The 17,226-nt window shown below is 33.8% G+C and overlaps 1 protein-coding gene across 2 annotated transcripts in view; it reads right to left on the minus strand.

Annotated features, from left to right (window-relative positions):
- The window catches only part of fa2h (fatty acid 2-hydroxylase), a 55,719-nt gene extending 38,493 nt beyond the window's left edge, over window positions 1-17,226 (minus strand). Inside the window, exon 1 of one of the 2 annotated variants that reach the window (XR_012399996.1) lies at window positions 16,856-17,226. Coding sequence is in view for 1 of the 2 variants with exons in the window: in NM_001430959.1 (NP_001417888.1) it covers window positions 16,856-17,152 (297 nt within the window). In the remaining variant the exon portion in view is untranslated. The remainder of the gene's footprint in view (window positions 1-16,855) is intronic. The other variant, NM_001430959.1, reaches the window with a different exon arrangement.

Consider the following 17,226-nt stretch of genomic DNA (forward strand, 5'->3'; position numbering starts at 1 on the left):
TGCTTTTGCAAACCCACCATTTCGACAGGGTTTGTATGAAATGCACCGATTCAGTTCACACAATGATTCTCTATGCATTGTATTGCGAGCAGTTCAATTAGTCCACATGAGACTAAACCATGTCTGCGGCTCATGGGAGAGTCAGTGTGAACTTTGACACACTCAAGCAACTGTAGAGTTTCCTTTCTAAAAGCATTTTCATTAAAATCCCCTCTTTTACATCAACATATTTGCAAAGATACAAGAAAGAGTCAATGGGCTGATATATTGTAAAATGTTAGCCATTTTCCAAAGCCAATGGAAGGCAAGTCTTCATCGAAGGTGTAACGACCAATCCTAGCACTGCATCTTTAGTGGCATTCAGAAAAGGACACCATGAGCCATTATGATTAATTGCAAAATGACCAACTTTTTCCATTAGCATAATACAGACTCTCTCATCTCCCAATAGTAGGACAATCCCTAGCTTTTTTTTGCGTCCCTGGGTTGCTCCCAGAGTCATAGTAACATATGTCTCCTGGTGACACCAGTCTTACGAGTCTTGTACCCAGCATGCTTCTCTCTTGGGGCCTGTCCGTGTTGCTTGATGCAATTAATGAGCAAGCAAACCCCAGTTGCCTCAGGGACCAACGGTGGCCGAACTATCTGCATAAAATCTATCAGAGCTACATCTGAGCTACTTCTGCCATTGGACCATTAGCTCCCAAGCTGTAATTGGCCAGTCTGCACAGTCTCCTTGGGGAAAGTGATTGGAGGGTTACAAGCTAAAGAGGTTTGATGACACTGGAGCAACTAAGTAACTTGTCGGCATAGCAGCCCACAGTAAACACTCCTCACACTAGAAGATACCCGTTCACCCTACAGACATCCTATAGTGGTTATAGGGGTATGTTTTAAATAGCTAACGAACTGCACTCAATCTCCAGTATGAGGTCTATCACAGCCACGAGACAGTGTTATGAAAGAATTTTGAGGGTTTTTCAGAACCAAAACAAGCCTTGGTGAAGGTTGGCATGCTGCTGAAGTCATGGAAAACAAAAAGGCTATTGAAGGAGAAATGAGATTCATATCCTCAGAGAGGAAGCATTCCAGAGATTCATGACACTGCCTTATGCGTTCCTCACAAAAATCAGCAGGCGACAAAGTAAAACATATTCAGCAAGAAAGAATTACAGACCAGAGTTTGCAGTCAGTTGATGCAGGACTACCCCCTACTGAAAACACTGCAACTACTTGTTGAAACTCATGTAGCTTTATTAATGTCAGGTGAAAAATGTATTTTTGAACAGTATGACATACTAGGAACAGTACATATTGGACAGTCAATATTGGAAATATAACTGTAAAATAAGGATTAATACACAAGCATCTCACAATTGATTGTACAAGAAGAAAAAAGAATAAAGCTAACATTCCTAGGGCCCATCATACGCGCGGCGCAATAAGGCACTAGACATATTTGGCACAATTTGTTGTTATTTTCAGACCAGCGCAACACTAATTTTCACGTTTTGCGCCACATTTTTTAAATGGCAAAATCCTTTGCACCACTTTGTGGACTCATGGGTGTGCTGGTCTAGAAAGGAGTTGTGTTATGGTGCATTGTTGGCGCATTGCTATTTTAAGAAACTGAAATAGACCTCGCCGTTGTCTATCTGAAAGCAGTTTTAAACTCCAGCACAGAGCGCATTAGTTATGCTCTAATGCGGGCTCTAACAAGATTAGATTTGTCCACTTGTCGGGATTTGGAGACGTATGCATCACCATGGGGTCTAAGAATCAGACGTGTGTTTGGATATAGCTCAGTTTTTTTGTTGTTATTGTTCATTTATTCGTTTGCTGGACTTAGGACAGGATTCAGAAATAGTTTTAAAACAAATCTTTGCGCTTAACAAACTAAATTAATTATGTAGGCTAATGGATGACTTCAGTGGAGTGCGTACCACACTGTTTTCTTACTCCACGAAAAGTAAAGGGAAAGAGAAAGTAAAGAGGCCGAATGGAAGAGGCTCGTTCTTTAACCTCACGCTGCAGATGCTCTGTTTAACTGTTTTCTTGCTAGTGAAGCATTTAGTTTTTACACTTACAAAGTCCGCTATGTATATAGCAAATGCGAAATGGTGTGACACACTTGACTCTTAAAGAGAATGGGAGATGAGACTCTGATTGGTTTAATGCACGTTATGCTCAAAACACATCCATAACTCATTATGAGAATAAGCACAACCACGCTAGATAATGTGCTGGGGCACAAACCGTATTTTTCTATCCTTAAAAGAGCAAAAGTGGATTCGGGGACACTGTATATACAGCTGAAGTCAGAATTATTAGCCCCCCATTGATTTTTTTTCTTTAAATTTTAAATTTAAATATTTCCGAAATGATGTTTCAAAGAGCAAGGACAGGTTCACAGCATGTCTGATAATATTTTTTCTTCTGGAGAAAGACTTATTTGTTTTCAATAGTGTACAGAACAAACCATTGTTATATACTGTAATAACTTGCCTAATTACCCTGACCTGCCTAGTTAACCTAATCAACCTAGTTAAGTCTTTAAATGTCACTTTAAGTTGTATAGAAGTGACTTGAAAAATATCTAGTAAAATATTAATTACTATCATCGTGGCAAAGATAAAATAAATCAGTTAGTAGAAATGAGTTATTAAAACTATTATGTTTAGAAATGTGTTGAAAAAAATCTTCTCTCCATAAACAGAAATTGGGGAAAAAATAAACAGGGTTTCTAATAATTCGGGGGGCTAATAATTCTGACTTCAACTGAATATAAGCCATTGTAATCATGATTATTTTTCAGTTATCAAAAATTATAGCTTAGAGTTGCTAAAACCAAGTTATTTTAATGAAAGTTTGACATTTTTTTAAATAAAAACATGCATACACTATTAAGTATGACGGAAAAGCTAAGAAATTAAATATTTTGCAAAGAATTGCAAATATAAAAGAAACTGAAAAACCCAAGACAAGTGTCTGAATGCAATGCAAGTCACTTTGCATGAAAGCTTCTACCAAATGTATAAACATAAATGTAAATTTACTCAACAGTTCATTCAGCCCAGTGAAAAGCTGTATGCAAAACGTTTTCCTTATTTAATCTCCTATTAAATCTGCTCAGTTTGGAAGTGAGAGAACTGTTCAGGGTTTCTGCAGGTTACATCAAGTCAAATGTAAGACGTTTAAGAGCCTTTTAAGACCATTACGAATGACATTTTAGACAAGATACTTTCTATATGCCTGGGATTATCATTAGAAATTCTGTTTTTTTTTTATTGTGTTTTTTTTTTATTAGGGAATTGAATTTGGGGAATTTGTTGTAAAAAAAAAAAAAAAAAAAAAAAGCTGTTGGGAATTGTATCTCTTTACAATAAAAAAAAAAACTTGCAAACATTGCAACAAAAAAATATATTTAAAATAAGGTATTATTGAGATGATTTGTTGGTGATAGGATGGATGTCGGCCCAATTGAGTAGCTTTCCTTGGACAAAGCAAAATTAAGACCTGTTTAAAATTATTTAAGACCTACAACACAATATTTCAGTGAAGTTAAGACTTTTTAAGACTCAGCAGACACCCTAATTCTCTCTGTGTGAGATGACACCACTACGTGCCGCAAAAAATGTCCGCGTGACATAAATAAAACCCTAAAGCCTTTGTCCTTTCACCTGTGTGCAGACTTATGAATTGCAGCGATACCACGTTTTACAATGCTGACATTTGCGATCTTGACATTCTAGTTACAAGGTAACTCGCAGCCACAAGGCCGTGTGTTTCATAAAGAACCATCAATATATCTATTTACCTACACATCACCTCGTTCATCCATTTATCTCACTCTCCTCATTCAAATTCGTGCTTGCTCAAGAAGTGGAACCGCCTGGCACCATTTTGTCATTACATCACTGGCAACACGCCCAAAACAGGTCATCGCCTCGTCATACCCTCACTAGTAGATACCAGCAAAATGGACTACAGCCCCCGCACCTAGTCAACAGGTCCGGCTGGTTTCAGCAATGATCAATAAGAGACACGATCTCCTAATGTTTCAGTCGTTTGATCTTGAGTTTGTCCTTGGAAAGTCATAGACATCAACACTTCGAATCCTCCCAAACTTTACAGCAGGTTTAGCCAGTTTTTCTGAATTAAATAGGAATATGTGACTAACAGTCCTGATTCTTAGTGAGAACATGGGGAAGTCAATGGACCCTGGATTTTACGGGAGGGGCTTGATGGAAAAAAGGAGTGTGTGACAGAAAAAAAGATAAAATGATAAGCATGAGAGAACTACTGAACAGGTATTGATTGAGCTGTCTTCTGTTAATAAGTGCTTAATGAGTAAAATGCTTTCAATTGATTTAAATGAGAGGCGGAAATGCACAGAGAGTTCAGAAAGTTCATTAAAAAATGAAAAATATCTACAATATCACAATAATTTCACATCAGAAATTATATCAGAATGAACTGTTTTGAATGTTTGGTGACAGCAAGGCATATGTCTGATTGCAAACAACCATGACAGTATTACTGTAAAATATTACTCCCGCTTCATATAATCCCATTTTTATATTTCATTTCCAACTTATATTTGAGTGTATATTCCTATGGTAAAAAAAACTGAATTTGCATAATCATTACTCCAGACTTCATCTACAACAGGGGTGTTCAAACTCGGTCCTGAAAGGTCGTTGTCCTGAATATTTTAGTTATTTAACCAATCCTTAACCAATCACCTACTCCCTAAAACTTCTTTAAGGCCCGACCAGCCCTCTAGCACTGTTCTTCTTGTTCTCTCGAACCCACCCTCTATCTATTTCCTTGCTTTCATTAACAAACTGTATAACCCTCTCTTCCTTCCTAGGTTGAATCGGGGGGTCAAATCACTCTAACAAAATATTACAGAGATGGAACCCCCACTTTAAGTCTCTGGGCATCATCGTAAGACGGCCGATAAACCTACCTACCTATTCACTGTTTAACCTCTTACTTCTCTTCCCCTTCGTCCCACTGTTGTCTTATCCTCCCCTTCATCCCTACATCCCTACAATAAAATCTAGCTCAAAGCATTGCTTGGTCCATGCTGGTGAAACGATCTAATATGTTAAATTGGTGCTCATATTAAAAACATTTGTGCTATTTAATATTTTTATGCGAAAAAAAAAATTATATATATATATATATATATATATATATATATATATATATATATATATATATATATATATATATATATGGTCAATTCCATGAAAATGTCAACCTTATCATGAAAAAATAAACTTTTGACCAAAATAACAAAACCTATTTAAATTTGCTCATTAAGGTCTATATTTTATTGTAATGATGTGCTCTTGTTGAATTTTTAAGGAAATTGGTTTGTTTATCCATGAAATATGAGGATTGTGCCAATGGTAAATTTCATTATAATCCAACCACATTTCGTGCTTTAGAAAAAGGGATTAAAGACTCACCTTTTCCATGCTTTATGTTAACAGTAATCATTCTGCAGAAGGATTGGAGTCTGTAGTATAAATAATTACCCTTACTTTTTCATAACATTACTGCCCTTTTGATTTATGAGCTACATATTTAAGACATCACGCAGCTTCGGTCACGTGTCACGTCCGTAACGATTTAATGAAAAAGTTTATATTGTGGAATAAATATTATAACAAATAAAATGAAACTTTGTATACAAAGCCAAAATATGTCCATACTAATTATGATCACCAACTCATCTCAGGTCTTTGCTTTAAACAACTACAATTTTGCGTTACGGACGTGACCATTTTTGAACTCTTTATTAATATAAGCCAATGACTTGCGCATATTTGTTCATTATGATGCTGCATTACAATTACTGACTTACATTACATAACATCCATATGTTATATTAAGAACTGAACATTTCAGTTAGCTATAAACCATTTTAGTAACATTTCAAAAATAAATGTTTAATAAAGAGAACAACATTTTACATGCCATAATCTTGGCGCATAATCTTGGTGTTTTGGTGATGCAGCACCTAAGCACTTCTTGTTTCTTTTGTAGATAGGGTAACTGACCCAATAGTTAAGATACAATTTATGCCAAACTAGGAATGCTGATTTCGATTCATTTTGCCAATCAACAACGCTCGTTAAGCGATATTAACCGTTAACAGATTAATATCAAAATCTTATTTAAAAAAAAAAAATTGACGTGCCTATTTTGTCTGACACATTAAGTATTGCATTTTAAAATACTGATTTAGGTTATTTTAACATGCAAAAAGCATACAGAATTAAGGAGCATATTCACGCACCTGCAGTGTTTTTAGGAGCACAGAATAACTGAATAAACTAACAAAAATAATAAAATAAATCCTGCTCTAAACCTTTTTACTTAAATGACAAATTAAGATTACAAAACGAAAACATTGACTCAATGCTTTTTAAGAATCGGCTTAGACTGTTTGTCCAATCGTGTTTTTTTTCTTCCGTCAATTAAAAAATATTAGGCTAGCTCAAATAGATTGCTTTACGGAAAAAATGCATTCAATTAATGCTCAGCTGTTATAATATTACAAAACCTGTCAACATTTTTAATAGAAGTCATTAGTTTAAAGATTATATCTTAATTATGATTTATTAGCCTATTTCCTCTGTCTTACTTGCGGTTCATGTGCGCGCGCGCTGAGTATAGTGAAAGATAATGACAATGAACCATAAGGCTTTGAACCTATACTTTTTGTTAAATATAGGCTAAGGATATAACAATTTTGTTATTTACATGTGATACTGTATTAATTTGCATACATGTTTTATAAGCTGTAAAATGAAAGCATCAGTTTGGTGCGAAGTTATCCTAAAATATTTGGCTTTGTTTTGTAGATTAGGCTATGTAGGCTATTTAAAAATGTATATAAGAACTAATAATAACTGTTATTTTCCAAATGGATAAAAAAATTGGTTTGTTGGTTAGTCTGCACTAAATCATCAATATACCTAGTTGAGTTTATGACGCGGCTCCAGGCTGCACAGACGACCAGCATCAGCGCTGGTTCGTCAACTCCCGTGTCAAACTGTGGCCAGAATATCCTTCTTTCATTTTGCTTCTTTGGCAAAATACATCTGTAAGCACGTGTGTTTGCACGTGTTACTGTTCTGCGAGTTAACAAATATGTGTTGCTCATAGAGGCCGATCACAACGAACGCGCTTTTTCATTCCAGAGACGTGAGGCGCTCCGCAATGCATTATTGAAAAGAAAAAAAGGAGCATGGTGCTCTTTTGTATGTCACTATTGGTAACAACTGAATCAGCTGGTCTATTGTGCGCTAATGTTGCTGTCAATGTTGTCATAATTTAATTTTTAAAATAATATTATGAAATTCAAGATTTGTAAAGTAATACAACTTTGGATGACTTAAAATAGCGACCACAAGTCTCTACGTTATTAAAAAGTTCGCCATATCTTGACAACACACTTTGTCACCTCAAAGGAAACCCTGCCTCTGCTTTCATTTGATTGAAGAATGAAAGACGCCACTGAGGTAACATGCTTTTCCTCTGGAGCTCACAAAGCGGGCAATGGCAAAACGCGAGGCGCGCATGCAGGGCGCAAAATCAATAACCTCCATGCATTTGGTCTTTTCCATTGCTCAAAATGCGCACGCCGTGGGTCAGGCTGCAGGCACTTGCACAGGCCACAGCGGAGTTTTCATTTCATGCAGAGCATAAATATGTTTTTTATTTTATTAATTAAATAACTATTTATAAAGATAAATTATCATAGCGACACAATTAATTTTCCAAGCCCTTTATCCAAAATCTAAGCACTTCCAAAGCTGGAAAATAGGCTATAGCCTACATTAAAATGAAAACATTTTCAAAGATTTCAAGCACCCGGCAAATGTGCTTGAGTGCTTATTAAAATTATTTTACAGGCGGCAAAATAAGAATAAAATCTTGATATTGATCTAAGCTTTAACTACATTATAGGAGTATTTAATTTGTTAGTAAATCGATAGCACCTGCAGCTGTAATGTCATTCAATATTTTACACAATCGGTTATAAAATATAGCCTAAAAATATAAACATTATAGTCATCCATCGTACATCTGCAATTAATGGCTATTTTTCACAAAACCTTTCATAATAAAGTTTTCTCTCTCATCCTGGTCCTCTGTTTAAATTTTTTCAACCTGTCCTGAAGTGACTGCCGACGAGAAAAAGAAAGCAAGCGCGAGTGGACAAATTAAGCTATTTATTCAATCGATTAACACATTAACTAGAATAAACTAAAATAAACTTTGTCAAATATAATATTGCCATAACTGTGATACAACTAGATTTTGAATATTCGCCACGTAGACACGGTCTTGCGCACTAACAGTCGGGCAATGATTCAATTCAAGTTTGTCTGGAAAGGAGCCCGACAAACATAGGCCTATTATAGCTGATTATGTTTATTATCAATTCTATATTATTCAGAGAATAAAAGCTCCATGTTAGCATGCACCACTGTTTCCGAATTGAGTTTTGAACATTCGAACGTGCGTTAACCTTTAACAACACACATGCCATAATACGAATTAAATATAACAAGGTGATATCTATTTAAGTTTGATAAATTGTGCAACCTTACCATTCAGATGTCTCGGAGGTTAAAGTTTATTGGTTTACACACCCAACAGATATCCACAAATAGGTCTTTTGTCAAGTTTTGAAAGCATTTATCTGATTTTCATAATGTGTCAACTGTCAATTTCAGAGCAGTCACGTCCGTAACGAAGACAAGTCACGTCCGTAACGATAGTTTTCCCTCATTAATGCAAAAATTAAAAACTAAATAAAATGAATTATAAATGTCCAATGCAGAGCCAACCCTTATCCTTTTGACTGTTATAAATATTTTTGGCTTCTGCATTTTTATTCACAGAATTTTAACCAAGTATGTCAACTCACAAAACTCATGTCTTTTTTTTGTCACGTCCGTAACGCATTCATTTTGCCGTCATTTTAAATATAAAACACCTGCATAGACTGATATTTTTTTGATGCCTAAACTCCATGGTTAAGGGGTAATAAAAATATAAACAGATATTTCAATATTCTGTTAACATATACATTCTCCGAGTATATACGTTTCATTTTTTTTCTGCAAATGTCACGTCCATAACGCTGGAATCAGCCATATATATATATATATATATATATATATATATATATATATATATATATATATATATCAATGGCCAAATAACACAAATTATGCACCCGAGTAAAAGTACAGATACCCTAATGAAGTTTTAGTCCAATAAAAGTATGAAGTAGTATAGTCACGGTATTGAATTTTTTTTTCCCTCTAACGTTTGAGCGCTATTGGATGCATTTTTAAACACAGCTGTTTGACCCTTGTGTTCACATGCTCAACAGAAATGACTGCGATTGGCCGTGATAGTCATCAGCTCACCGAACTCATCGCTGTTTACAGCATGTAACCACAGGTACAGGGACACTGGAGCATTTTAAAGCTGTGAAGATCAGCTCCTCTGTTTATAAGCTGTCATACGATATAATCCGCTGATGAATTGACAACATTAAAATGTTGCAGTGGATATTTTTCAAAAAAATATTCCATATAAAAAATACTTGATTAATAATTTAACAACTGTGAATTTTTTGTTTGTTCATGGCAAGATCAATATACAAAAAGAGATTTTACATTAAATACATTGGATATGATCTTTCAGTTCGAGAAAATAAACATGATTTATGGATGTGACATAACAAGTCTGTGGGTTTACAGTGTACAACATGCTTTGTAGAAATTCTTTAAATTAAACTGCACAACCCAAAAGAAACATTGATAATTAAAAGGATATGAGTTGGCTCTCTGTAAAACAAAAATTATTGGTTTTATTTTATTTAATATTTTCACATTTATGAGGAAAAAGTGTCGTTATGGACGTGACAGAAGTGAATTTGCCACTTGTTCAAATAATAATTTATACATTCACAACACAATTCACGTTTACAAAATCTAATTCGTAAATTCAAAACATGACTCGTAAATACAAAAATCCAATTTGTAAATTCAAAACAAAATTCAAAAAATCCCAAATCCTATTCGTAAATGCAAAACACGATTTGTAAATACACAAATCCAATTCGTAAATTTAAATCACAATTCATAAACTTACAAATACAATTCGTAAATACGCAAATCCAATTTGTCAATTGAAAACGCAACTCAAAAATGCACAAATCCAATTCGTAAATTTAAAACACGATTTGTAAATACATAAAACCAATTCATTTGGCAAAAATTATTCATGTTTTTTGAATTTATGAATTGTGTGTTAAATGAACAAATTTGATGTTGTAAATGTGAATTGTGCCGTGCGTGTATGAATTTCATTTTGTAAATGTATTATTTTTGAGACTGCTCTGGCTCCATATAAAATTGCTCTCAGTATAGAAATCTGGGAATTTAACATTAAAATTTGTGAGCCACACTCTAAAATCAGACTACAACGCCTTAGGCAAATCCCAAGAGGCTCATTTCGAACACGGATTCAAAATCGAAATACTTGACAGTCAAAAGCAACTCAACAGAGGTTTGATCTCCAAAATCAGCTGTAAATTCCTTAAAGCTAAAACTCACAATGACTCATTAAAAGGAAATAAAAAGCAATACCTTCCGCCATTACAGTATTTATCACCAGAGGGTATTAAAATTGCTTGTGAAACGATAGATTAGCAATGCTGAGTGATAGGGAATGAAGTTTTTACAATATGAATCACAGGTGACTCGAAACCTCAAAATGAAATTCAGCATCAATTTCCAACATGCCAGAAGAGCTCGAAACCATTCAATGCCCAAAATACACACACTCATTTATCACATGCAAACACACTCCTGCTTTATAACAAACATGCTAAAGCGTTTACAGCGATGAGAGTTTAGCAGTAATCAGTGATGTCACTTGTTCTTCAAGGTTTCTGACGTGAATTTGCATGACTTGCATGTTGTCAGTGTATATAAGAACTTTAAGATGTCTTATGAATAACTTGTAAAAAGGTTTTGTTTCTTAGCAGAGGTGTTAGTGATTAGTTTCTTAAGAATTTTGCCCAGTTTGTTTTTATTGCTGTCTTCTGTTTGCGTAAAAAATGTCACAATCTTTAATGTTTTATTTCTGCTTATATTAGTTATTAAATTATAAATATTACCTTCCTATAGATAGCTGAAATAATACATTAAATTAGATATTTTACTTATTAACTAGTCATTTTATTTTATTTTTTTATTATTATTATTTATTGACTTCTTCTGTCTCCATTAGATTCAAAAACACAGATTTCTTAACATCTTTGGATATTTTTATTTTCTTTGGATACAAAGTAATGCCACTGCACTGTTCAGATATAGCATGCTTGCATGTTGGTTTATAAGAGATTTATTTTTCAGGTATTTGCTGAATCGTGGCCTGGCCAATAGCTTTTGATGTGGATACAGTTGCCCTAAAAATATATATATATATATATATATATATATATATATATATATATATATATATATATATATAGACATAAAAAAACACATTAGAAAAATTGTACACACACCATAGGATCTGTATAACAGAAAATTTTGGCGATTTTAAAACCTTGACTTTTCCAAATTGCAGTAAATCTTGAAACTGGTTATCATGCCATGCTTAGCCCTGACCAATGCTAAGAAGCCTGTATTAATCATGTAGCTCTTTTATACATTTTCTATCATATATTCATTTATTCATGAATAAGGGACTAAGCTAAAGGAAAATTAATAAATGAATTCACTTTATTTAAAAAACAAAATGAATCTACAGAGCAAAAAATTATCCACAGAGAAAGAGAGTGTTTGAGTTTTAATGCTAGGGCCCCCATACCTGGAATTTCTTAAGTCCGCCCCTGTTTTTGCTTTACTTTATTAGTTTTTATATATGCATATTTTTTTTTTTCAGTTTTATTTAGGTTTTTTTGTTAAAGTAAAAGAAAATGTATATTTAAGTCCTTGGCAACTACTAAAAATAACTGTTTTTCTGTTGTTTTACGTCAATAATTCAGCTTTATTCTGTTTTATGATTTAAAAAAAAAAAAGTCTATATAGGTTTTGCATCATTTAATATTTGTCGGTCTGTAAAAATAACCCAATGAAAATAAAGCAAATTATAAGAATTCCCTCACATATTAAAAACATTTATAAACAAAATCTCTAAAACAATATATCTCCACGATATGGCAAGAATTTAATATTGCAGTATGTTTTATTCAGCGCTATATATCGCCATATGAATACAATTTCACTAAATGACTTAAAGAACCATTTGGAAAGAAATCATAATTTTAGACTGATTTGGGATGATTCTGTATGGGAGTGCATAAAATACAATTAACAATCGAGAAGTGTCGATAAGTTCAATAAAGAAGAAGATACAACCTAATTACACATCATTTTAGTTTTCCGAGGCGTCAAACTGTATTCAGGTAAACACAAATTGAATAATCAAATGAAAATTAATACTGCATAGTCTTTGTTTTATAAACCGCTCAATAAAATGTATCGTTATTAATTTGACAAGTTACAAATGGAACAATTTCATAGGCCTCAATGCTTTTAAATACCTCACACAATCACAGGCCTCACAAATCACTTGCAAAATGATCAATTATAAACCAGACTCATTCATTCACTTTGCTTTGGCTTAATTAATTTATTCATTAGGGGTCACCACAGCGGAATGAACTGCCAACTTATCCAGCATAGGTTTTTCACAGCTGATGCCCTTTCACCTGCAACCAAGTACTGGGAAACACCCATACACTCTTACATTCACAAACATACACTACAGCCAAATTAGCTTTTTCAATTCACCTATAGCGCATGTCTTTGGACTGTGGGTGAAGCCGAAGCATGTGGAGGATAATTCAGACTCAACATTATACTTGCGATGTGACTACTGTGAATGATCCCATTGTGATATCGATGCTGAAACGATATATTGTGCAGCCCTAATATATACAGTAAATTTGGCCATCAATAAGTATTGGGAATAACTAAATCCTTTGAAATGTTTGCTTCCATTAGCGTCTCCAAGTCAAAAAATAAAATGAACACATGCTATTTTTTCAAACATATTTTAACCAATTAAAACACACAATAGCACTCCATAACCAAAGTGATCAAGACAACCAAGAAACTCCTCTTTTCTCTTTTTTTTACCTCCAGAATCACATGTAAAGGTGTAAAGTGATCATTAATTACATCCAGTGAACCTTCTCAAATGCTGACAATACTCTGAAACCTGAAGTGGCATGGAAATTTTCCTTCTCAGCTATTGTGTTGTGGGTCATGACTGAGTATTTGCTACCACTTAGACAAGACAGACCGGTTTGATTGTCTCACACACACACACACACACACACACACACACACACACACACACACACACACACACACACACACACACACACTCATTAACCACTTTCTGCAATATCCACCCTTCTTCTGCACTTTGAGCTTGTAGTCAGTACATGCCTCATATCAATACGTTTATAACAGGCGCAGTGGCAATAAAAGCCCTGTATGTAACAGCTTTGTTTATATGGCAGGATATATGTATAAAAAATAACAATAAAATGAGAATAAAACAGAAAGCAGGAGCCGGTTCCTCCCACTGCTTGCTCCTCAGGGAGTGACAAAAGAGAGGCAAGCAGCGACAGAAGGCTTGTTTATCTAATAAGATCCCTCGTGGACTATCCACCTGCTGACACCACGCGCAACTATCATGACTATCATCATCTGGAGACTTTCTTGACAAAGGATTTTTAAATATTTTACATTTCACAGCACTTATAACTCCTTTGAATTCACTGCAAGCTTTGCCATTTAACCATTGTTAAATCGAAGAATTGATTCAGTGTGATAAGAATCGCTTTTATCGCATGTTCTCCGACACAACGACGTGTCATGTGATTTATGCAACATAATCTCATGGCAATTGCTGACTATTTTACTGGTACAATTTCCTAAGAATGCATTCACACATTATTTACTTCTCTTCAAACATCTTTACATGTGCTGGTATTTAATATTATAACTGCAAAAAATATATATATAATAAAATAAAATTACCAGTAAACTTACTGTACATTTTATATATACAGTGCTTAGTATTTATAAGTACACACCTCACAAATCTAGCCTTTTAAATTCTTAGCTATACAATATTGTGTATATACATATAGATTAGTCAGTGCTGGAACTTATCTAACAAAATAATTTACGATAAAGGTCAAAAACAAGTACACTTAAATTTATGTCAGAAAAATATTAAATACAATTTTAAGAAAAGGAAAAATCAAGAGAAGCAAAAAACTTTGTTAATTTAGTTGAATTTTGTAGGTTTTAATTTTTTTATTTGCAATATTTTGCTTTAATTTAATTGTATTATCTTTTAATCTCTAAATATGTTTGGTCACTAAAATATTATTTGATTAAAAATATCCAACGCAATCTCACAGCATTTTTTAACTTTTTGATTTATTGGCTAATTTCTAATCTAATTCATACAATTTAGTACGATTTGCTCATCAATCGATGACAGTTAGAGGTGGGGGTGCCACCTTTTTTAAAATCTTACATTTTTGTACGAATTAGCCTTTAAACTGACAAAACGTAAAATACTTAAGTTTCCTTGTGAAATTAGGCTGAATTATCTGTTTAAGAAATCTGTTTTGTTTAAATGCACCAAAATATATTGCCTATATATTCACTGAGAAATGGATAAAAACATTCATTTTCAAAATAGGGTGTACTCGATTATGCTGAGCACTGTATAAAAAACTGCATTTCATTTTTTTCCTTTTAAATGTACTCCTAATCAATCAATACATAATTAGAAGGATAGTTCACCCAAAAATTTTACTTTTCTGAATCGTTCATTCATTCTTCACTTTTTCAAAACCTATTTGAGTTTATATCTTTTGTTGAACGCAGAGGATATTAAGAAAAATGCTGGTTGCTGCACTCATTGACTTTCATAGACCTTTCTTTTCTTACTATGGAAGTCGATGGGTTCCAGCAACCAGCATTCATCAAACTTTTTCTTTTTTGGTGTGTTTAAAAGAAGAAAGAAGCTCATAAAGGTTTAAAACCACGAGAGAGAGAGAGAGGTTAAATAATTTACATTTTTGGGTGATCTAAACCTTTAAGAGCAATTTTAAATCATGATTTATTTATTCATAAAAAAATGTACTAGTGATTTTTACTGAGTATATCGCGGTAGTTATGCACAGTATTGTTTAAAAAAAGCAGTTAAGTAAATTAAATTACCAGTACACTTTTTGTATATTATATTTTTACATATAAAATTGCAGTTCATTTTTTGTCCTGCATGTTAAAATGTACTCTTAATCAATCAATTCTTAATTAAAGGGATAGTTCACCCAAAAATAAAACTTTTCTTAATCGTTTACTCATTCTTCACTTGTTCAAAACCTATTTGAGTTTCTATCTTTTGATGAACACAGAGAATATTTTGGAAAATGCTGGTTGCTGCACTCATTGACTTTCATATTCTTTTCTTTTCCTACTATGGGAGTTGATGGATTCCAGCAACCAGCATTCCTCAATTTTTCTTTTTTTTTTTTTTTCTTTTTTTAAGAAAAAAGCTCATAAATGCCTTAAATCACATGAAAAATGGTTAAAATGATAAAATTTGTGGGTGATCTAAACCTTTAAGATCAATTTTAGAACATGGTTCATTTAACAGAAAATGTAGTAGTTATTTTTTACTGTGTATATTGCTGTAGTTAATATGCACAGAAATAATAACAATAATAATAATAATGATGAAATACTACGATTTAAATTTTTGTTAAATTATTTTCAGACAACACTAGCTTATTTTTCTATTTACTGGGGGAAATATATAACACTGCATGTGACTTATGCCAGAAATAAAACATAAAACAAAGTACAAGCATATTTCCCTGACATGGCTAAATAAATAATAAAGTTTATCATGATTTAATGATTGGCATTTTTGCCTTTATTTAGTCATTTAGAACCAAAATAATAACTAATTCACACTAAATATATTTTTTCAAACGGAGGATTAAAATTAGTAAATACATGTGATTCATATGATTATTTTTATATGATCATCTGATTATTTTTTTATATATTTTAATAAAGATGAAAAAATTAAGTCAATATTTAATTTATTGATTCAGTGAGTTAGTGACTTGAGTACTGCTCAAACAGGCCCGAATCATGAACAAACAAGTACCACAAATTCAGATATTTCACCTAAAAATATAAATGTACTCACTATTTACTCATCCTCAAGTGCTTCTAATATAAGTTTCTTTCTTCAGCTGAAAACAAAAGATATCCTGAAGAAAGCTGAAAAACCGGTAACCATTGACTTCCATAGTAGGAAAACAAATACTATGGAAGTCAGTGGTTACAGGTTCCCAACGTTTTTTCAAAATATGTTCCTTTGTGTTTAACAGAAGAAACGAACTGATAACGGTTTGAAATAAGTAAATGGTGATTAATTGATGACAATTTACATATTTGGGTCTCTTTAAAAGAATAAAGTTTCTAACATAAATCTGACAGCACTTTAAAAAAGTACCAAAAAATGTATTCCCTTCAGAAGAAATCACCTTTCTTGCTCTGTTTATGTGGAGCAATGCATTTCCTGAACGAATCATTGCCGTCTTAAGATGTGACCTCTCGTAAAGTTAAACTTCCTCAAAACAACGATGCTTGTGATAATTCGAGCGACTTTATCTTGTTACTTCAGGACTCACCTCCTCCGTGTCTTCATCCGTGCTGTCTCTGTCGAGTTCCCCGATGTAGTACTGCTCCATCCACCTCCGGGCGTTCTCCGAGTGCCGGTGCGGGGGTCCCTCGATCTCCAGGCTGATGTCCTTCCCCGAGCGGCGGAGGATGAGCGCCTCTCCGCCGGGGTGCATCCGCAGGAACGCCGTCACATCGTAGACGCGCGTCCCTAACAACACCCAGCACGAATCCTTGGTGCAATGTTTGGCTACCTCCTTTTCGGAAAAGAAACGAGGGGACAACGAGGGCGACATTTTGGTACTCATTTAGGGGTGTCCACAAGAGGAGAGAGAACAGCAGGCACGCAGGTGGACCCCAGCGCTCGTGGACTACAACTACT

This window comes from Danio rerio, chromosome 25 (assembly GCF_049306965.1).
Source record: "Danio rerio strain Tuebingen ecotype United States chromosome 25, GRCz12tu, whole genome shotgun sequence".
Lineage (NCBI taxonomy): Eukaryota > Metazoa > Chordata > Actinopteri > Cypriniformes > Danionidae > Danio > Danio rerio.